This window comes from Anas acuta, chromosome 10, assembly GCF_963932015.1.
Source record: "Anas acuta chromosome 10, bAnaAcu1.1, whole genome shotgun sequence".
Classification (NCBI taxonomy): Eukaryota; Metazoa; Chordata; class Aves; order Anseriformes; family Anatidae; genus Anas; species Anas acuta.
In genome coordinates, this window is record NC_088988.1 from 11,887,560 (window position 1) to 11,909,267 (window position 21,708).

At 57.1% G+C, this 21,708-nt stretch overlaps 4 protein-coding genes across 6 annotated transcripts in view; 1 reads left to right on the top strand and 3 right to left on the bottom strand.

The window, feature by feature from the left end:
• PSKH1 (protein serine kinase H1) overlaps nucleotides 1–10,207 on the top strand; it is a 29,631-nt gene extending 19,424 nt beyond the window's left edge. For both annotated transcript variants that reach the window (XM_068693250.1, XM_068693251.1), the window contains exon 4: nucleotides 4,822–10,207. In XM_068693250.1, the coding sequence (XP_068549351.1) occupies nucleotides 4,822–5,139 (318 nt within the window). In that variant the 3' untranslated portion in view covers nucleotides 5,140–10,207. The remainder of the gene's footprint in view (nucleotides 1–4,821) is intronic.
• LOC137862000 (C-signal-like) overlaps nucleotides 1–21,708 on the bottom strand; it is a 176,021-nt gene that overhangs the window by 93,092 nt on the left and 61,221 nt on the right. The window lies entirely within an intron of this gene.
• Nucleotides 11,247–13,974, bottom strand: CTRL (chymotrypsin like). Its single transcript, XM_068693259.1, has 7 exons — nucleotides 13,203–13,974; nucleotides 12,913–13,016; nucleotides 12,717–12,796; nucleotides 12,406–12,487; nucleotides 12,128–12,308; nucleotides 11,681–11,814; nucleotides 11,247–11,523 (listed from the first exon to the last, which is right to left on the bottom strand). Exons 1-7 carry the CDS (start codon nucleotides 13,252–13,254, stop codon nucleotides 11,362–11,364), a joined length of 795 nt encoding a protein of 264 aa, XP_068549360.1. The 5' UTR covers nucleotides 13,255–13,974; the 3' UTR covers nucleotides 11,247–11,361.
• Nucleotides 14,095–21,636, bottom strand: EXOC3L1 (exocyst complex component 3 like 1). 2 transcript variants are annotated; one of them, XM_068693243.1, is made up of 13 exons: nucleotides 20,916–21,636; nucleotides 20,403–20,563; nucleotides 19,656–19,737; nucleotides 18,850–19,510; nucleotides 18,590–18,707; nucleotides 18,342–18,467; nucleotides 18,017–18,117; nucleotides 17,602–17,712; nucleotides 17,351–17,480; nucleotides 16,305–16,427; nucleotides 15,762–15,917; nucleotides 15,436–15,560; nucleotides 14,095–14,993 (listed from the first exon to the last, which is right to left on the bottom strand). In XM_068693243.1, the coding sequence occupies exons 1-13, from the start codon at nucleotides 20,956–20,958 to the stop codon at nucleotides 14,807–14,809; spliced, it is 2,124 nt and encodes a 707-aa protein (XP_068549344.1). In that variant the 5' UTR covers nucleotides 20,959–21,636; the 3' UTR covers nucleotides 14,095–14,806. The 2 variants fall into 2 exon arrangements, with proteins under 2 accessions (XP_068549344.1, XP_068549343.1); XM_068693242.1 differs by having other exon boundaries at nucleotides 19,656–19,875; nucleotides 20,916–21,635.

Below are 21,708 nucleotides of genomic sequence, written 5' to 3' on the forward strand. Positions count from 1 at the left end.
AGCAAGTGCTTATTAATTACTCTACTTGAGTTGGCTTTCTCTTCCCTTTCTGCTGCTTTGCTGAGGGCTTTCCCTTGGCACGGGCCCTTAGTGCAGGGGATTTCCAAACCAGGCCTCACACAAGTTGCTGCGGCTTGTAGGCCGTGTGCTGCCTCGGCACCCGAGCCCCAGCCTTTCCTTTGGCTTCCTTAGGGCCCAACTAATCGGCTCAAGACTAACCAGAAGATCCCTCTGCTCCTTTTGTGTCTCTAGGGAAAATGTCAAGGAGCTTGAGTGCACGCCTAGGGGTTTGTGTGCCGAGTGCTGCTCCCGCGGGGCTGAGGAGAGCTCTTGGGCTGCCAAAGAGGAGTTGCCGTTAGCGAGGAGAGTGCTGTCGGCGGGCTCGAGCAGGTCACCTGTAAGAAATGTCTGTCTGAAGCCTGCCTGGCTGCCATCTCAGGCTTCATTCACTGCTCCAGCAGGCAGAGAAAGTGTAACAGGGCTTTGAAATCCGGGCATTTTTTAGAGGGAACTGATGTCATCCTGTGGCACACAGTGCTGGAGGGGTGCAAGAGGGCAGGCGCTCCGAGCAGAGGGGAATTTTACCAATAACTCTAGCTCTTAGATACGGGGTGTCCATAAGCATGCTTACAGTGTGTCTTCCTTCCCATCCTGAGAGGCTTCATACCTCTCGGGCTTGGTTGTTGACTAGGAAAACCTGGCACAAAAGGTAGAAGGGAGCAAAGGGTGACTACACTTGGTCCTCTGACGTGAGGGCCAGTAGCTTCTGGTGTTAAACCACGGTGGAGTCTGCATCCAGGATCTGTCTCATGAGAAGTGAGGGCTGTGGGATGGCTGCTGCACCAGGTAATCCAGACAGAGAACATCAGTGCAGTTGCTTGAAGAGCCGCTCACCTGCCAGAGACTGCTGCTGGCGAGGAGCAGAGTGGGAATCTGCTCTGTCACTTCACTTCTGCCTCGGAAGTGCACCCATGTCCTTTGTGTTCCCCAAACTCTCAACCTTCCTCAGCTTTTACGCAGACGTCTGCTGTTGCCTTTCGGTATTAATCGGCCAGATTCCTGCGGTTTTGCTAAGTTAGAACTGATGTTTTGCCAGCTGGTGCAAGGTTTCTGGAAAGTGGGTACATTTTCCCCAGGGTTTGGGGCTGGAAATTGCTAAATTCATTCTACTTAGTGCTTCAGTAGAATGTAGTCTTACCTATTTTTAAACAAAAGGCTTCAGTGAAATAAAAGCGAGGACGTGCACGGTGCAGCAAATGAAACCTCCAGTTGCATAAACAGATCAATAAACTGATTTGTGTTTGCTGACCAGAAGAAAAATCTAATTGCAAGTACTCCATATTCAACATTTGTGGCAAAACTAGAATAATTGGAATAATGAGAAATCCAATTTGCTTCTGCTTGGACTTTATTCTTCTTTAGGCTTCATTTAACTGGACTGGTGCAATGCAAAGGCTGGTTATTGCATTCACAGCGTCTGGGTCTTGAGTCAGGCTGATAAGCTCTTTATGGAGTGCTTCAAATTCTAAATTACCAAGTTTGCCATCTTTTAATGTGACTTGAAATGATTGGAGTATCCTTCCTGGGGGCTAGAGGCTCGTTTCCCTGACCAGAATCTCCTGCTCTGTGTTGGGCAGCCACTGGATTGCTGACAGCTGAATGCATCTGAGCAGCAAAATAACTCTCAGGCTGCTGCAGCTTCCAGATCTGTGCAGTTGCTAACATCTACAGCAGGAAATAACGCTTTCCTGGATGTCCTGAACATATATTTTGGAGAAAAGTATCTTTGTGTGTCGGTCCTCAAGTATTTATTGGCTTGAGTGCATCTCTTAAATCTTTATGTGCTTAAGTAAAAGATGAAGATCCTGAAATGATTGTGTCTCTATGGTATAAACGATATTCAGAAAGGTAAAAGATTTTAGGTAGATGTGAAGAAATTCCCCAGGAAAAACAGTAAGGCTGGAGTCACGCGAATCCTGAATTTGTTTTCTCCATTTGAGTGGGACAAAAAAGCTGTTTCAAGATATCTAAGCCATCTCAATTGCTGCTAACAATAATGTAAGATGGTACTAAAGAGTGGAAAAAAAAAGTGGAGGTAAAAATCACCATTACAAACAAAGTAGAACCATCAACAGCATTTAATATCACTTTAGGTTTAAGTGGGTAAAGTGTCTAGATGTGTAAGCTTAGATCACTTGTTAGCATGCTGCATTGTTTGGAGAATGGAAAACCAGCCCAGAAGGGAACAGAGCTGTGGGAGCTCCGTCTGCTGGGAGGAAGAAAAGGGAGAAGTGATGGGAGGTCAGTGGGTCGCAGGCACGTAATGATAAATCTCTGATTTTAACCGTAGGAATAACTCATAGCTTAAATGAGTTTAAAAATACAGAAAACGGTTCTTAAAATAGTTTTTGAAGGCAAACCTGGGAAAAGTGGAGGCAAAACCTCTTCCTGCTGGGTTTCAAGGAACTCCACCAGTCCATGGCAGAAGGAACCCAGGCAGACTGGGAGGTTCCTCGGGTCTGCAGTGGAGATCTGGAGTTTGGAAGGCAGGTGGTATGTTGTATGTTGACTCTGACTCACCAATTTACATCCAGCACAACCCTGGATCACCTTTCCTTATGCCAGTAAAGATTTACAATGAAAGATAACACGTGAGTTGATTCCCTTGGCTGTTTATTTAGCAGAGGAAGCTTCTAATCCAAAAGTCTGGCAGGAAAGGTATGGGCTTGCTGCGTGGTTTATGCACGTCAGAGGCAGGTTTGGCTTTTTGGTTCTATTGTTACCAGCAGAATGAAGGCTGTGCTCTTTAAAACGTACGTGGATCTGTAAAGCAGCCTGGTATGTTCGGTTGCAACTCTTATTGTTGTGCTGTTTTCTCCATTTGAAAGGTTTTTTGCTGTTTTATATATTCTCTTTACAATCTAACCCTTTAGTCTCTGATCAAAGATTGTCCACATTCTATTAATCAAGTGCCTGCTTTTACTTAGCTGATGAAATGCATCTTGACAATAAACGGTAAGAAAAAAGTTATTCAATGGCAGGCCATGACAAACTAATTATATTTGAAAACAGCAGACAGAAAAGCTCGAATTTTAAGGCATTTTGTTAACTTACTCCGTTCTTGAAACGTAGATGGGAGTGCATTTTGTATGTGGCTTCAAAACACAAAAGTGGTGCCTAATCCATGAGAGAGTGCTGTGCTTCCTTCCAGAACACGATGGCTCTAATGATTAGAAGTATTTTCAATTTCTATCCTGAGGATGCTCAAGAACACTCACAGTTTTTTGTTCGTGCACCAGTATTTCCTTTCCATCAAGTAGTTCCTATCATTTTCTCCCTCTTCTCTTGTAGAGTTAGAGACACTGATCGTATATCCCCTTTGACCACTTTAGGCAAGGTAAGTAAGCCAGACTGCTTCAGGCTCTTGTCAAACAGACTTTCTGTGCCCTGATGGTCCGAGCAGCCTGCTCGTAGCAAGAGTTTGAGCTCGTCTTTGCTGATGGGACAGGGCTGGCTGCAGGTAGGCGGCAGCACTGTGGCTCCGAGTCCTGCCTTTCGGCCTCAAAGCCTCCTGTGGATTCGGCTCTCTTGCCGCTGGCTTCTAGCTTTTTTGAAAGAGAAAATTGCTTTTGGTAAATTGCAAACCTCAAAAAAATCAGGACATACCTTTCTGCTTTTTGTGAACCTTTTGTAGAAGAAAAAGGCGTTATACCTGACTTCGCAGATGGTGGACCCTGAATTTTAAAATAGCCACGTTCTTTTCTTCCTCACCAAAAGAGGAACAAAAGACACGGAACAGCAGCCTGCTTTGTTCACCTCTGTGCTGTTCTCAGTTACATGTGTGTGGCTGTGGATGACGTTAATGTGATGTGTCCTGAGCTTTGGTGCATGAACTGCATGGTGTTTTAATGCCGCTCAGACTCTGGTCTCTGTGCACGTATCGGTGGTTGCAGGAAGGGTGAGAGCCACGCAGCAGCAAGCGATTGCAGAAACCTGTTGTTTCCTGGGTCCCTTGGATGCTTGTATTATATGCTAGCCAGGCTGCCCACCTCCACCCGCTGCTTCGGTGGGTTTTGCCGTGGTTTTCTTCCCCCTCTTTGTCCACAGCTCATCCTCAAGGAAACATTCTCCTCTCTCACATTGATGCCGATGCAGTCTTCTGTCAGAAATGAAACCGTTCCAGCATGCATAGCTGTGTGCTTAAGGTTTTAATCTATTATTTTCTGGCTTGGTTTTGTTTCTTTAAAACCAAAATTTTGTCAAAAGAAATTCCCTCGTGTTTTGTTGCTGTGCATTCCTAAGGATTCCTTACATCTACCTACACCCGTTGGATTCAGAACTTGGTACTTGCGACCTGAGCATGCTCTGTTACGAGATGTTTGGGAAAAGGGAGGGATCTAGATGGTTTGGGGAGGGAATTGGTTTGGGAAAAACAGAGGAATAAAAGGGATAAAAAGGGCTGGTTGCTTACAAGCAGGTGGCAGGTTGGTGTGCTGGTCTGTCCGTGCCCCATGCTGATCCGAGTGGCTGTGTGTGTGTCCACGTGCTCGTCTAGCTGGGCTCAGTGCTTGGCCCTGGGGCATGGAGCTGAAGCAGCTTCATCCCTGTTGAGCTGCTGGATTCCCTCTCCCCTCGCAGGCTCTTGAAGTAATTGTCTTCTTCTAGATACTGTTGGTTGTGACTTGGAAGATTAGAGGATGAAAGAGCAAGGGGAAGAAGCAGAATGCCCTGAAGCGCCTTTTGGGGCTGGGAGGGATGAATGAATGACTCAGCAGAGCTGTGCCAGGATGTTTCATGCTAATTCCCTCTTTTGTGTTTCAGCCCTGGCCCAGCGTGTCCAACCTGGCCAAGGATTTCATCGATCGCCTGCTGACGGTGGACCCCAGCGACAGGATGACCGCCCTCCAGGCCCTGAAGCACCCCTGGGTGGTCAGCATGGCAGCCTCCTCCTCCATGAAGAACCTGCACCGCTCCATCTCCCAAAACCTTCTCAAGAGGGCATCGTCCCGCTGCCAGAGCACCAAATCCGCCCAGTCCACGCGCTCCAGCCGCTCCACCAAGTCCAACAAGTCGCGGCGGGTTCGGGAACGGGAGCTGCGAGAGCTCAACCTGCGCTACCAGCAGCAATACACCGGCTGAGCACCGAGCTGGGACCTGCCAGAAAGTCTTTCCAGAAGTCTTCCCTGCAGTGTTAGGCGTGCGGCACCCTTTGCTGCACGCGCACCTGGGGAGGAACGTCCAGGTTCCTCCTTCCCCTCCTTCAGGTGTCCCCCCGCGCGGAGGAAAAGGAACCTTGTGGTGGCCATCGCGCCCTGCTGGGCGAGCAGTGCCACGGGGTCTCATGCAGGAAACGGAGCAGCTCTTGCGGGCTTGGAGCTCAGAGCCTCGAGGAACAGACAAATTAAGGAGCTGCAAAGGAGGAGAAGAGCTCTTTCTGTAGCCCAGGAGCTTGGTTGTTCATAGTTATTTATTGATGCCGGAGCGTTCAGTTTCTCTCACTCGCATATGAAAGAAAAAAAAAATCACTTTAAGTGCACACCTGTGTGCACATACACGTGTATGTATTTAAAATGTTATATACACACTTACTCTGAGCTGGTTTAGTCAGACTGTGGTGCCTTTTCACTCAAGCTGCCATGAGTCACACGCGGCTAGCACCAGGCTGGCTCTGACTCACAGCGTGCTGCCCACCAGCTCCCCGTCCCGACGCAGCGCCGAGGAGATGCCAGACAGCTTTCCGTGACGGTGCTGGAGCTGGGAGGCTTCCCCAAGGGGCTGTCGGCGGCGTGGTGACGTGGAGGGTTTGCTCACACCACGTGGAGCTGCTCTGCAAACCGGCACCAGGCTGGGGTGCTGCGACCTCGGGGCTGCAATCCAGCTCTGGTTATCCTGAGGGCAGGGAGAGGAGGATCGTCCTGCAGGAACTTCGTGCTCCAAAGAGATGTCCTTGGCGAGGCAGCTTTTTGGGGGGCTCCTCGCTGTCTGCCTCGAATCGTCCTCCAGCAGTTCTGTTGGGGCACGGGGCTTCTGAGGTAGGGGAGGCGAAAGGACTCTGCGCTGCTGGGGCAGATGTTTTGGGTGTTTTTGGGTGTCCTTGGAGAGACAAACGCAAGAGCAAGTGCAGTGGTAGTGGTGGGGGTTTCCCTGCTTTCAGCAGGACTGGTGCCCGCTCTGTGAGGTTTGTTCTTGTTGCTGTGACTTGGTCGTCTCACTGTACCAACCACGTCACTTCAGCACACCAAAACTGTGGTTCCCTGTCCCCAGATGTTGCCATCACTTCACTGGGACAGCAAAATGGTGTTAGGAGCTGGCAAGGTGGCCACAAACGGCTCTGTAGGATCAGGGTAGGGGCTTGACTAGGAAAAACCCAGTCCTGGAGTGACAGCAGCAAGAGACATCGCAGAGAAGCCGTGGAGCCGTTAGGTGTGACCTAAATCCACCAGGGAAAAGCTGCCCTTTGGCGTTTCCTCTGCTGGCTGGGCAATGGAGGCACCTTGTGAAGGACCTCTCAGGGGAAGGTGGGTGCTGTAGGGCTGAGCTTCGGGCAATCCTGCTGAGATGTTTTCCCTCGTAGTCAGTGCAAGGCATGTTTGGGGTAGGTTTGGCCTCCTGTGATAGCAGAGGCCAGGTGTGAGCGAAGGCAAATGCTGGTTTTTGGAGCTTTTCTTACAAAGCCCTGCAGTTTTACAGGTGCTTAGCCTGGACAGACTGAATCACCCAGCTCTGGAGCATGGTTTTCCCTCTCAGACTGACATCTGTGCCACCGTGTTGTAGTGCCAGCAGGGCTGTGAAAGTTCCAGCGCATCCGCGAGGAGCTCTGACCCTGCAGGCAGCAAAGCAGCACGGCTTCAGCGGGGAAAAAAAGGGGATTTAGGGGTGTGCTCTCCACCCCAAAGCTAGGAGGGGCCGAAACCACTTTGAACACAGCTTGCTGTGCCTAAGCTTGTGATGAGAAATGTGATGGAGGAAACCCAAGGACAGCGGGGTCGTGCATGCACTTGCAGCAGGGGTGAATCCTAAATCCTTTGCGTGGGTTTGCAGAATTACTGGTTGGTTTTCTTCAGTTCTGTGACCTACGGGGGGGGAAAAAAAAAGGTTTCTTCAGATCCTTCTACCTTTTGTTGTGTTTTTTTCCTGTTTCAACGCAAGGAGCTCTAAATCAGACACGATTTCTGACAACACAGGCAGCTTGCCACGTTCTGCTTCGTTAACAGTTCAGTGCCCCTCAGGTTACTGCCAGCAGCTCTTCAAAAGCAGCGAGTACCCTAAGGCAGGTAGTAACTGGAAATTGTTCGTACCCTGTGGGTTAAGAGATGGCCAGATGCTCCCTGAGGGTTTCTGGTTTTGAGCCATTACTTGTAGGAGTCTTCTGCATGCTTTGAGCATCACACACGATCTCTGTGATCTTTGTCCTCTGAGGTGCTTTCGTGGCCCTCCCCAGATCATCTTGGCATGTTTCTCCTTAAAATAGGTACTGTGCCTATGCCAGGAAGTCAAACTGATGGACTGAGCCAAGCCCTGCAGCCTGAGACCCTTTCCTGTAACCACTAGACCATGGAAATGCCCAGATGAGTGGGTTTGGAGGTCAGGATGTCGAGCTCTGATCCGACCAAGCTTGCTTCTCCTCCTTCACAAAGCAGAACACGAATCTTCCCATCTCTGGCAGCTTTTGCTTTATTTCTCTGTTCAGCAACCGATCTCTCACCAGGAAGAGTTGGGAGCGATGTCAGGCTACGTGCTGTAATTCTGAGCACTCGGTTCAGGTGCCTTCAGCCTGTCCTCTGAGAAGCTCTTCACTGTGAATTTTCTCGATCGTATGCCTTCATATATATTCCACAGGGGTGTCTCAGCTCTTGGTTTATCTCACATCTCAGGAGTTTACGCTTTTCAGAAGTGCCTTGCTTGAGGATGTTAGAAGTTAAATCTGGCATTCTGTTTTTCTGCTCTTATGTGTTTTTTTTTTCTTTTTTTTTTTTTGTTTCCTTCTTTAGCTCTTAATGGTGGTTCTTAGTTTGGCTCGTGGTGTTTCGAATTAGCCAGGAGAATGCAGGTAACAAATACGTGTCCCGGGCTATTGCTGAGTTTGGATGGAAGAGCCGTTGGCTGGGTGCAGATCTCAGCAGAGAGCACTTAACATTTCCTGTACTCTGCTCGCAGAATGAAACGAAGCTGGAATGACACCTAGTGGCAAACTGCAGCCTGTCCGTGTCCAGATGCAGTCCCTTCCAATTGCATCCCTGTTTTGGGGAGAGATGCTGGGTTTTGGGGCTCTGATCACGCCTGCAGCCCGAGGCGTGGTGCTGCTCCCGTGCCCGTGCTGCAGCACAGCCTCGTAGCTGTTGATGGGGCTAGAAGCAGTGGGTTTGGGACTTTTTTGGGTCACAAGACACGACGAGAAGCTCAGGGTGTTGCGTCCCAGCTTATTTTTTCAGGGAAAAAGCAGTTTTAAGGAGCAAAGGGGTTTCTGCGTGTTTGTCTTTTGGAACTTAGCACTGCTGTGTAAAGGAATCCCATGGCTGTGTCCTGGGGGTTTGCCTGCTCCCCTGGGGGCAACAGTCAGAGCTTCAAAGAGTGCTGCCTGGTGGTTCCTCAGTGACCTGGTGGTTCCTCGATACTTTGAAGGGCTGTTGGAAATGAATGGGAAAAGGTCTTCCAGAAACAACGTTAGGTAGTCTACGGACTGTTAAGCTTTGCATCCAGATTTGAGCACGTAATGTGTTTTTCTACCTGTTTTGCTAAAAAGCAATGAACTTGTCCAGCTGTGATTTACTTCTCACCCCTCTCAGGCTTCTAACAACTCACACACGAGCCTGGTGGCAGTAGAAACCCTCACTCCTTTAACCCAGCAGCAGTCTGTGCCATTTAACATTGGGATTGCAGTAGTGTCCAGATGCTTCTGCCAGTTCCTGGATGCTGTTCTTGGAAATGCACAAAATTATGTGAAGGACAGCCTTACAGCCTTGTGGTGGGTGTAGGGCTCTGACCTGCTGGCCCGTGTAGTGGTGTGGAGGCTGCAGTGCAGGGCCTGCGTTACACACTTGTTCTGGGAACGAGAAACCTCAGACTCTTCACTTCGTTGGCATTTGGATATTTTCTTCCTTTCATTCATGTTCTGCTCTGGTAACTCACATTTTCTCCCACCCTGCTCTATTTCTCAGTCCTGCTTTCTGGCAGAACCACGGCGTCTGCCTGAGAGGTCGATCACACTCAGCTCACGGACACCAGTCGTGGTCAGCTCCACTGTGGGGCTGTGGCTCAGGGTTGGTGCTGCCCTTCACCTCGGGTGAGATTATTCCAGTTGTTCTCCAGGCTGCTTGCTGCAACCTGCTGCAGGCTCACGGTGGGCATCGAGGTGCCTTCTTTGGGGTGCCCCCTTCCCTCTGCCCACTGCTTCTTGGAGCTCTCTGCAGTGGCTCTCAGTGCCTGCTCTCATCCCTCGCTCTTCCAAAAGGGCACCCCGTACCCAGCCCCGGTCCCTGCACCACTCTCGGGAGGTTTTTGGTGCTTTTTCTGACCGCTCGGTCTCGTCTTCCAGCCTGGATCAGCAATGCAGCTCTCAGGTGCTCTCAGAGGCAGGTGTGTGCGTGTCAGGTGTGCGTTACTGAGCGCTGAATTTGCCAAAAAAACATAAAATGTGAAGCAGCAGGGATGCCCCGTGGTAGCGGCATCACAGAGCACGGAGCCTTCCACCCTCGGCACCTCTTCGGTGGAGGGGGCTGCTGCCTGCCCAGCGACGTGGTTTTCTCCTCCTGCTGTCCTACTGTAGGTCCCTCGTGTGTGACAGACGAGCTCCTCGCTGCTGTCACGACGACCTTGCACTGTGTTTCTGTTGAATGTGGAACAAACCCTGGCCCAAACTAGAAATGAGCACCTACCGCGAGCGCACGCCGATGCTGGGAGTTTTCCTGTTGTCTCACTACGGAAAGACACCTCCCAGGAAGCCCTCTGGCCCAGGGGGGGGCCCTTCCGCTGCTTGCTGTTATTTTTGGGTTGCCGAATTTCCTGTGCTGGCTTGGAACCGCTGGGAAGCACGGCGGTCATGTCCTGCCCATCCCCGGCGGGGCCGTGTGCCTGGAGGAGCCTCCGAGTCCTGCCCCCGCGGAGAGCGAGGTCTGAACCATTGTAATTAGTCTGTAACGTGATGAGTAGAGTGTACAGAATTATTTATTTTGTGTACTCTGTTAAACACGTAAATGTATTCTGTGTACCCCATCGCTCCCTTGTCCTTAATTCTGGCACACGCACGGTCCGGCGGCCGGAGGACGCTGCGCTCCGGGTGAGAACGGTGGCCAGCCAAGGCACCGAAGGCTGGGAGCTGCTCACCCCTTGGAAGGAAGGCACCAGCGTGCCCCAAAAACCTTCTCTGGCATCCTCTGTGTGGCTGCCAGGAGCTGTGTGAGGGAGCCCTTGCCCGGGGCTGGGACGGCCGTGGGATGCCCCAGGTGAGCCGGGCGCTCAGCCTCACCACAGAAGTCGTGGTTTGGTCACTGGATGGGGGCTTTTGGGTGCTTTTGGGTGCTTTGCTCACTTTTCTGGGGCTACAGGGTGGCAGGCAGGGCCAGAGAAGTGCTCTGGCTTGCTCACCTCTCCACTTTCACTCTTTTTAATGACCCGTAGGAAAATGTTTAATAAAGAGAGAGAAGCCCGTGCTGCTTCTGAGCCACATCCTGCTGCAGGGCACCCCCCTGCCCTGACACCTGCCCTGCTGCCCTTGTCTGGCACCTGCTTGTGTGAAAGCACCACTTTCTTCTGAAAATCCATTGCCTGGCCTTAATTTTTTTTATTTTTCCGATTTCCCTTTGGGATGGCACTGGGTTCACCACTGTGTTACCCCGGAGCCTGCAGGGCTGCCCCCTTGCACCTTGCTGGAGAGGTGGAGCTGCCCGTGACACGTCTCCCTCTCAGCTCGTGTGTTCCCAGGCTGCTACGCATGTGAAGTCCATGTGAAGATCTTTTATAAGCTCCTGCACCCCTCTCCCTGCTCCTGTTGCAAGCCTCAGTGCCCTTTCTGGTGCTGGGCTGTGGAGCTGCTGCCTTACGGAGACCCTGAGCTGCAGCCAGCCCCGTGCCCGATGCCTGGGTTGAGCCGTGGATGCCTCCAGGCTCGGCACATCCCAGCCGGGCACCAAGCTCTGGATTTAGGGAGAGGAGCCACGTTCTGCCCCCGTGCTCCTGGAGAGGAAAGGAGCCGGAGACCACACGTGGAGTAAGCAAAGGGTGGCACTTTATTGCTCTGCAGCGCGGGGAGCCTGGCGTGGTGCTCAGCCCCTCGCTGGCAGGGCTGGAGGTGCCGGGGGGGCTGTGCCCAGCTCTCCTTGCCCGAGCACGGAGCCTGGCACGGGGATCCCTGCGGCCCCAGCTCTACCCCTGGGCGACGATGTAATCGATCCAGTTTCGGAACTGGCTGACGCGGGTGTAGACGGCGGGCGTGCGGATGTTGCAGTTGCTGCTCCCCCAGGAGACGATGCCGATCAGGGTCCAGACGTTGCCGTTCTGGTACACGAGCGGGCCCCCGGAGTCACCCTGCGGAGAGAAAAGGCCCCCACCTCGCTGCGCCCCCATCCTGCTGCTGCCAAGGACCCGGGACCTCGCTCCGAACCCGTCCCAGCCACCCCGGATGCTCGATCTCAGGCTCCCCAGGTACCACAGCCCCCAAATCCTCACGGATCCAGCTCCTCACCTGGCAGGAGGAGGCGCCGACCCCCCCGGCGCACAGCATGGAGCTGGTGATGCTGCTGCCCCAGTACTGCATGCACTGGCTCTGGGAGACCAGGGGCAGCGTCACCTGCTGCAGGCGCACCGCCAAGGCGTTGGCTGGGGGGAAAAAAAAGCAGCGTTAGCTTGTTCTGGGCTCTGGGAGCACACAAAAATCGCTGTGTAAGGGCACAGACACCCAGGGAAGCTCCATCTGCCAGGCCCAAGGTGTGGGTGCCCAAAATGCGTGTTGCTGCTCCCTGCAGCCGTACCCCTGGCACACTCATCTCCAGGTAGGTGCAAGCAGCCCAGAGCAAAGGCGAGCTCGTGCCCGTGGGTACCCCGCATTTGGGGGCTGTGGATGCCGTCTTCCCCCTGCTACAAGAGGCAGCTCAGCTTGCCGGGAGCCCCCCCGAAGCCCTGGGGTACGTACAGTTGGTGTTGGTGCGTCCCCAGCCGGTGGTGACGCACTGCAGGTCGCTGGGCAGGGCCAGGTTGGCTGGGGCCAGGCAGACGGGGGCCACGCGAGGCCCCAGCTGGGCAGGCGAGGAGAGCTTCAGCAGGGTGATGTCGTTGTTGAGGTTGTAGGAGTCCCAGTTGGGGTGCGTGACGGCCTGCCAAGAGCCAAAATATCTCGTCCCAGCCCTCCCAGAGCCACCGCACCACGGCACGGAGCCGTGGCCCCCTCGGCACCGCGTCCACCCGACTCACCTTCGTCACGGTCTTCACCTGCACGGCCTCCGACCCGGAGTAGCGGTCATACTCCCCGAGGACGACAACGTGGGAGTAGGGGCTGCAAGAGGTGTGTGGTGGGGTCAGGGAGCCCCGTGGCAGCCAGCACCTGGCCCCAGAGCTCCGCAGCCCCGGGGACTGCGGGGGTGCCAAGGGGACAGCTGGGGAGGGAGCCTTGGGCTGCTCGGTCCCTTTGGGGCTGCCCCGCGCATCCTGGGGCTGTGCCCGTCCCTCAGCTGTTCCCTGGCATGGGGTTGGGGCTGGTGGTGCCGGAGGGCATCGCTCCTCACTTGAATTCGCAGTGGGCAGCCGTGACCACCCAGTACTCGTTGATCAGGGAGCCGCCGCAGAAGTGGGATCCCGTACGGGTCTGGGGAGGAAAAGGGGGAGCAGAGCTGGGGCTGTGCCCGGGGCTGGGGACAGGCAGTGAGGTGCGGGTCCCCTCGGGTGCCTGCCCACGTCCTGACCCACGGGACGGTGACAAACCTGCAGGGACACCTGCCAGGGCCAGGAGCCGGACACCGCATTCTGCCCGTTGATGATCCTCTCGTTGTACTGCACCGAGGGGCTGATCGAGGGCACCCCGCAGCCTGCGGAGGAGGCTCAGGGGCACGAGGGTGGCCGGGCACAGCGCCCCGCTCGGGGTTTGTGCCCAGGGGGTGCACCCCGGCTCTGTGCTACTGTCCCCCAGGACCTGCTGGCACCTCGGGTGCTGTGCCCGGGGGGAGCAGAGGGTGGGCACGGTGCCACCCCGCTGGGTGCGTGGCTGCGCTTACCTGAGACGGCGCTGGCGAGGGCCAGGCAGGCAACTGCCCAGAGAAATGCCATCCTGGGAGGACACGGCCGTGTCTCAGGGCCCACGGGCTTTATAGCAGCTGGGAGCCGCGTGGCTCATGGCCAGGCAGGGCAAGGTCCCCGTCCTGCCTCGTCCCAGCTGCGGGCAGCGGTGCTGTGCCAGGCCTGTGCCTGCCGTGCCCAAGTGGCCCTGGTGTCGATGGCTGCAGAAAGGCAGCAGGGCCACTGCTGGGATGAGCTGTGTGGTTTTTCACTGATGGTACAGAGAGGGAGAGTCCTGTAGGGCCGTGACGGGGACACGTTTACCGCTTGGGCTATTTGCTGGCACTGAGATGGGTGCCGGTGCCTGGGCTGTGGGAGATGGCCGCGTCCCCAGGCCTGTTGCAGATCTGCTTGGCACCAGGGCTGTTCCTCCGCGTGGCTGTGACACGTCCCTGGAAGGCGCACGTCCCAGCTGGACGTTCCCAGGCCCCAAGGCCACCCCTAGAGGTGTGTCTCTGTACAGGTGAGCGCATCCCAGAGCCAGCTGGGGGGAGCAGAAGCCTTCCCAGGCAGCCAGGAGCTGTGGAGAGCGCACGGTGAGCCCCTGGGAGGGTGGCAAGGCTGACCCCACAACCCCTGTGCCACCCCCCAACAGCTGCCCAGCCCCTCTGACCCCAAACTCAAGGGGACTTCTGCCCCCTGAGCCTCCCCGTTACCATCCTGGGTGCAAGAAGGATGCAGCATCTGCATTGTCACCCACCTCCCTGGGTAATGCCTACCTGAGTTCCCGCAGCTACCCCTGGGGCGATGCTGAGCACAGGGACAGTCTCTGCTCTGTGCCACCCCCGTGCCCCTGTCCCCTGGCACGCAGTCAGGACGCTGGCAAGTGCGTGCAGAGCTCAAATCTTTATTTCTGTATCCGTGCCATGCGTGGGCAGCAGGATCGGGCCCGCCACAAGGCAGCAAGTGCAGCGGGGTGTGGAGGTCACCTCTCCTGCCACCCTCTGAGCGTGGGGCTGCACACACACGAGACCCCTCCTCTATTGCCATGAGGCAGGATGAGCTGGCTGAGATGCTGCCCCCCATCCATGTGTGGCCCAGGCTGGTGGACAGGAGAGGAAGCCCCTACAAGGCCAAAACCCTCTGGCAAGTCTGCGATTTGTCTCCAAGCTGGGGTGATCAAAGAATCAATGCCCAGGCTGCTCTGGCTGTCTGGATCCTCAGGGAAGCGCAGGTATCTCTGCAGCCCCATGGAGGGTTGGCCTCACCCCAGCTGCAGCCTCCTGTCCTTTGCTCTGCTGCTCTTCTTTCCCCTACAGGCAATGGGGCTAAACCTGAGCAGGTCCCGATTGCTGCCTCCGCAGACTGTGGGTTGGTTTTTCTCCTGACCCACCTCTCCTGGGTCTGCTTAGAGGGGTGACAGTTGGCTCAGCAAAGCAAGCCCAGAGAAGGATGCTGCGTATCCACCCCGTCCCCAACACGGGGCAAGGTGCAGCGCAAGGGGGATGATGCCACGTGGCATCTCCTTTCTCCCCACACAGCCTCGGAGCTGTCCCGCGGGGTCCAGGGGGGCAGCGGGGCCGTGGCAGGCAGCGGGGCTGTGTCAGGCACACTTGCCCTTGCGGAGGCAGAAGGGCAGCTCGGGTGCGGGGACCAGGATGGTGCTGAAGATGGGCTGGTAGTTCTCGGGCAGGGCCTGGGGGTGCTGCGCCATCATTTCCAGCACCAGGTGTCGCACCTCCTTGGAGACGTCACCCCGGAGATCCAGCAAGGTGGAGATGTGCTCGTCGCTGGGCAGAGAGCAGGAGGTGAGCCGGGGTGCATGCCCCAAACCTCCCAGGATCCAGAGAAGCCGAGCTGAGGCTGGGGAGAGCTGGCACTTCAAGCCAGCCGAATCTTTAAATAGGCTTGAAAATAATCCCACAAACCTTGTAATTTTGGGGTTTGGCATTTCTTTTTTTTTTTCTTTTTTTTTTTTTTTTTTTGCCAATTCTGCCATTTCCAATTTGGTTTTGTGGTTGCCCACCCTTTTGGCAACTAATTACGGACAGGTGAATGCCACAGCAGAGCTGCTCTTCCCTTTACGTCTTTGCCCTTGGAAATTTCCAGGAATCCCTCAAATCTGGGGCATGGGAAAAGGAAACTTCCTGCGTGCTCTGCAGCCCAAACCTGGCTCCCCAGTGCAGTCCTGCCCTACCCTGCCTCATGGGAGAGCAGAGCTGGGCTCCCTACCTGACGTCGGGGTACTTGGTGACGAAGCCCAGCACCTCCAGGCTGAGCAGAGCCGTGTCTTTGAGGCAGAGCAGCTCCCGCACGGCAAACACGGCCTCGAGGTTCTGCTGGCTCCTGTCCAGGCCCTGAGAGGGAGAGCAGGATGGAGATGAGTTTCCAGCCAGTTTCTCCTCAAAAATTCACCAAGGGTAACTGCCTCATCTTTTTCCTGAGCCCGTGCACCCATTGGAGGGGAACAGCTCAGAACTCAGCCTTGCTCTGGGCCGTGCAATGCCCCCTTCTCACAGCCCCCCCCCAGCTCCCCAGCGCCTTCGGGCACCTCTCACCAGGCTACAGAAGAGCTCCCGGAGCTGCGTGGCGTCCTGCAGCAGGCGGTCGCAGAACTGCCTCCGCTCCTCCTTGCTCTTGCACACCATCTTCTTCTGCATGAGCGCCCGCAGGTACTGGTTTGCAACCAGGAGCTCGCACTCCATCAGCAGGAGCTGGGCAGCGGGGCAGAAAAAAGCTGTTAGCTCTGGGGGTAAGGCATGAACTGCCCAGGAAAGGTAGAGGGGGAAGGGGCCAGGCGCAACGCCAAGCACTGAGGGCAGAAGGATGGCTGAATTTGGGGCAAATCCCAAACATCTCTGCATGACGGAGCCCCCAGGGCTGCTCTGCAGGATGTGGGCTCTCCAGCAAATCTTCAGTGCCCGTGGCTCTGCATCTCCGCTCCCCTCCCAGCACCCTGCTGCCTCTGGGCTGTGTCCTGGGCCCCAAGGGTGGGCACGGACACCTTCCACTAGACCCGTTTGCTCAAAACCCTACATCTTTGCCCTAGAGACAAGCAGCTGGTCAGAGGACGCGCGAGAGAAGCCCTGCAGCAACGGTACCTTGAAGAGAGGTTTCTTGACACGGGAGAAGTCCTTGGCGTACTTGTCTATCACTTCGCACATGGTGTTGACCAGCTGGGCCCCAGAGAGCCACTTCCTCGAAGCCAGATCCACGCACAGGGGCTGAAAGAAGCAGAGGAAAACATGAAATGCTTGCACCTTGCTGCTCTGGGAGCAGTTCCAGCTGCAGGGGGGCACAGCATCCCGCAGCACCTGCCCTCCTGCTGCCTGGAAGCACGTCTGCTGTGCCTTGCCCCCAAGCCTGTTTCTATAAGAGGGCCCTGCTAGCAAAAAAAAAATAAAATAATAGGAGTGATGTAGATTAGGAAATGGATGGAAATACACCAGGATTGCCACTTTTGGGTCTGTTTGATGCCCACAGACCAGCATTTTGAGCTTCACCTGGGTCGTGGAGTTTCACAGGGTGCTGCACCCAGGTAGCACCTGAATTTGGGGCAGCAAGCTGCTCCTCACATGCTTGCTTTTGGCCTGTCCTTCTGCAACTTAATTTTTAATTTCTACTCCTTTCCACTTTCCCTGCTTAGACATAACATGTTTTTTTCGCCCAGGCCTTTGACCTCCTCCTCCCCTGCTGTCCTTGTCAGCAGCATCCTCTTCCTGCCTGGAGGCACACATCTCTGTATCTGCTGGGGCCAATCTCCACACTGCCTGTGAGGGCTTCATCCTTTAGTGGCTCTTTTGTTTCCATGGCATTCACCTTCCAGCCCTAAATACCGAGGCCATTATTTTTTCCAGATTTCGTCCAGACTCCAGGAAAGCTAAATTTGACTCTACTGCCAGGAAATGACTCGGGCAGTCGCAGATTGGCTTATCTCCTCTGCACGGACACTGCCTCTCTCCTGCTTGGTTTTGTGCCATGAAACAGCCACAAAAAGGAGTGCAAGGAAGCCCAGGTGGGCTGTGGCTCCCAGCCTGTGTCAGTTAGTGTTTTTGGGGCCGTCTGCCTCGGTGATATAGGGTAGTGCTGGCAGGCAAGAGCCGTCGTGTGAGCTGCTGGTGGTTTATCAAGGCCTGGGCAAACGTACCTGCAGGTCGAGGAGCAGCTCCTCCAGCAGCAGCTGGCAGGCTTTTTTCTGCGTCCTGTCCAGAGCAGCCCGGAGGGACGCGGGGACTTCTCTGCAGGAGGAGTTGGGGTGCAGAGTGGGGACGGAGGAGCTAGAAGAGAGAGAGAAGGGAGGGGACGGGTAGCCTGGGATGTACAGTGGGGAAGGAGAACTTGTGGTTCCCTGCAGGTGGAGCGGTTGCTCCGAGAGGTGCTGAGGCTGGAGCCCGTTACCTGAGGGCCAGGACGTTGTTGAGCATGGCCAGGAGGTAGGGGACGTAGTGCTTGGGTATGGTGCGATCCTGCTGGTGCTCCTTCCCCCGTTGCACGAGGGCTTCCCGCAGACTGCAACACAACCAGAGAGCCACGGTGGGCAGGGGCCTTGCCACAAACGCCTGGAGCAGGGGTGCTCCTGCTAATCCTGGGGGTGCATGCGCTGCCCACAACCCTCCTTGGCTCCTTCCAGTCCTGCCACTGGGAGGTAGGGTAGTGGGTAGGGTCGTGGGACCCATCTTGGACCCCGTGGAAGAACGAGGCCTTGATCAGCACTGGGGGCCACGTGGCAGATCTCTGCCACCAGCCCGTGCTGCTGGGCTGCGGGGACGCAGGGTCTGCGAGGAGGGGAAGGGGGGTGAGGGGCTCCACTGACCGGCCCAGAAATGCCTCGAGCTCCTCCAAGGCCATGTTGTAGACCTTCTGCTGCAGAGAGTCGGTGATCGAGGAAGTTACCTCGATGTTACTGTTCAGCATCTGCATGGGAGAGGACGGTGGAGGTGAGTCAGGGGCTGCAGGCCACGGCCCCTTTTTGGAGGGCTCTCATGCCCCAGCTGCTGCACATCTGCCCCTCAGTAGCAGCCCAGGAGAGGGAAAGGGAGAGCCTGAACACATCTCGGAGCTACAACGAGCACAACGTGGCCCTAGACAAGCCAGCAAGCAAGGGCACGAGGTGCCAACCCGCGGTGCTGGGGCCCCACCTCTATGACATGGACGGGCAGGTCTGACTGGAAGAAGCCCTGATGGTCCGTCTCGGGTTCCTTTTCCCAAAACCACTCCTCAAACTCCGTCTTCAGGGTCCTCTGCATCCACTCGAGCACGCTAGCCTGTGGGAAGGACGCCCAGCCCAAGATGTCAGCTCCCTCCGGACCCCATGCACAGCCCAGGAGCAGGTCCTGAGCCTCATCCCCCAGGCTCAGGGCCCCACGCTGCCGACCTCTTCACTCACCTTGAGTTTCACCACGTATCTCCTCTCTGTCTGATCCACGAGCTCGGGGGAAATCAAAGGGCCCAGAGACGAAACATCCACTTCTGGGAGCAGGTCCGGGTGCCCCATCATCTCGGAGCTGGAGGGCAGAGGTGGGACGGGGCTGGCAAGACCTGCCTTTTCCAGCAGCTCCCACCCCTGCCCTCCCCAGGGCCAGGGGCTGCGTGCTGGTGCCAGCCCTGCTCCCTGCACCTCCCCGGCTTCTCGGCGTGGCCGCTGACCTGTGGTACACGTGGAGCACCCACTTCAGGAGGTGGAAGAGCGCCTGCTTGTCCAGGTCTTCTCGGAGGAGGTCCTGGAGGTGGCCGGCGAGGGCCTGGTGGTACGTGGCGGCGCAGAGGCTGAGGATGTTGTAGTGTGCCGGGACGCACTGGACCATCAGGTCCTTCACCACGCGCAGCTCGGACACGATGTCCCTCTGCAGGGCCTCCAGGTGCCTGGACAGCCCCGGGCCCTCCGCGTCCACACGGGGGGTGTGGAAGCGGGATCCTGTGATGGTCTCCTGGAGGACGTGGTAAAACTTCTGCCTCCAGCCCTTCGGGCGGCCAGGGGGCAGGAAGGTGGCATCCAGGAGCAGCGTGTCGTCGATTTTCTCCTCCCTCTCGATGATCCGTACGGCGGTGACGAAGAGCACGGGGTCCTCCCGCACCAGCTGCAGGCTGCTGGCCACGATGCCCCACAGCTGCTTGGCCAGGCTCTCGTTGAGCTCCTGCAGGCCACCGAAATAGGCCAGCACGGTTGCCTGGGCGCTGGAGAGCCCCCGGAGGTGCAGCTGGGACAGGATGTCATCCCGGAGGTGCTCCAGCATCATGATCTCCGCGTGGGCCTCCAGGAGGTGCTGCCCGCGGAGCAGCTGCAGCGTGTGGGAAAAAACCTCGTGGACTGCGGGAGAGGGACGAGAGGTGCCAGGGCTGAGTGCAGGGGGCAACGGGGAGCTGGCGCTGGGACCATGGGCATGGGGTAACGGGGAGATCTCGAGGGGAAGGGTCTGATCCCCAAACCCACGAGCGCTGGGCCAGTGCCTTACCCGAGAAGAGCTGGGGCAGCACCTGCACCACCGAGGCCAGCTGCACGTGCTCTGCCATCAGCGCCCGCATCTGCTGGAGGTCCTGGAAGCGGTCGGCGCAGTCCAGCAGTGCCCAGCGCGCTGCCCCCAGCTCCTGGCACACGCTCTGCACCTCCTGGACCGCCGCCCGCAGCTGCTCCAGCCCCGCGCTCACCCCCTCCAGGTAGGACTGGACGGTCGACTGGGGAGCAGAAGGGGACAGAGGGCAGTGGGGATGCTCTCGAAGGCTGCTGGACTCGTGCAAAGTTTGCCCCAGCCCTGCCAAGCCTCTCTTGCCTGCACTTCCCCAGCCAAAGAGGGTGAGAGCTGCCCCTGGTATCCCTCATGCCTTCCCATATCCCACACCACGACCCCATCCCACCGGCTGCTCCAGCGCCAGGGATGTCCCACATTACCCCTCCGAGGACACCGAGTCCCATTTTACTGAGCCTGCTCGCAGGGTTTGGGGCTGTCAGCGGCTACCGAGCACGAGGTGGGAGAAGGGCACCACTGCGGGGTTACCAGGGCAGCAGGGCGAGCGGTCACCAGATGTTGCCTCTTGGGCAATTTTCCCCCTAACCGACTGCATTTCTCCCAGCGAGGGCCGACCAAAGGACGAGATTTGTCCAGAGGCAGAAAAAAAATGATTCAGTGCAGAAGACCCTGGCTGGGCTCCCCGCTCGGGGAGGTGGCGAAGCGTCCGCCCGGTGGGATGTGGCCCATACCCACCTTCAGCCGCGACTGGATGGAGCTGTTCCTCTGCGTCTCTCGGCTGCGGTAGTGCCCGAGCCCCTCCAGGTTTTCGGGGCGGTAAAACACCCCCGAAGCCCATTTCAGAGCAGCTCCCCTGGCCAACTTCTCCGCCTTCTCCACCTCCGGCCACTCTTCCTCTGGGGACGAAGCCAGGGGTTAAGGAGCACGGCGAAGCCTCTCCTCGCGGGCAGGAAGGGCCCCCGGGGCCGGGAGCAGGAAACCGGCCGGCAGCGGACGTCCAAGCACACCCCGATGGGGGCAGCCGGGCGGCACGGCGGCGAGCGGGACCTCCTGGGATGGCCCCAATGATCCCACAGCAGAAGGGTGCCCCGAGGAGCTCAGGACATCACCCGGCTGGGGTGACCCCACACGACAAGGACGGGTCGCCCCAAGGCTTCCACCTCCCCGAGAAAGGACAAGGGACAAGGAAAAAGGGTCTGGGAGGTGGTGAATTAGGGTGTGTCCCTCCCCGCCCGGTCACCCCGTTACCTCTGGGGCTCGCGCCCTGCTCGTCCTCCGCCGACGTGCCCATGGCCGCTGCCAGCTCCAGGGCCGCGGGGCTGGGCTGCGCGCGGAGGAAGGCGGCGGCCGCTTCCTCAGCGCTCCCCGGGGGCTCGTCGGGATGTTCGGGGCCAGGCAGCGGGGTGGGGATGTGAGGGGGATCCGCAGCCCTCCCCGCAGCCGGGTGTCGTGGCTTGGGGGCGTCCCAGGGTGGGGATGGGGTGACCCCGGTGGGGATGGGGTGACCCCGGTGGGGATGGGGTGACTCCAGAAGATATGGGGTGAGCCCAGGAGGGTATGGGGTGAGCCCTATGGGTACTGGGTGTCACCGGCGGGGATGGGGTGACCCCAGTGGGGATGGGATGAACCCAGAAGATAAAGATATGGGGTGACCCCAGTAGGTACGGGGTGACCCCAGTAGGTACAGGGAGACCCCAGAAGATAAGGGGTGACCCCAGAAGATAAGGGGTGACCCTAGGAGGTATGGAGTGGCCCCAGGAGATATGGGGTGACCCCAATGGCTATGGGGTGACCCCAGAAGATAGGACCTGCCCCCAGCAGCTATGGGGTGACCCCAGCAGCTCGGGCGTGCCCCCGGTCTGTACGCGGTGCCCGCAGCGGGTCCGTGCCGCCCCCGTCCAGCCGCGATCCCCGCTCCCCGGGCGGGACGCGGGGCGCTCCCGGTGCCGCCCTCCCCGGGGCGCGGCCGGGGCCGGTGGCCACGCCCCCAGCCGAGGCCACGCCCCCTGTTTAGGCCACGCCCACAGCAGAGGCCACGCCC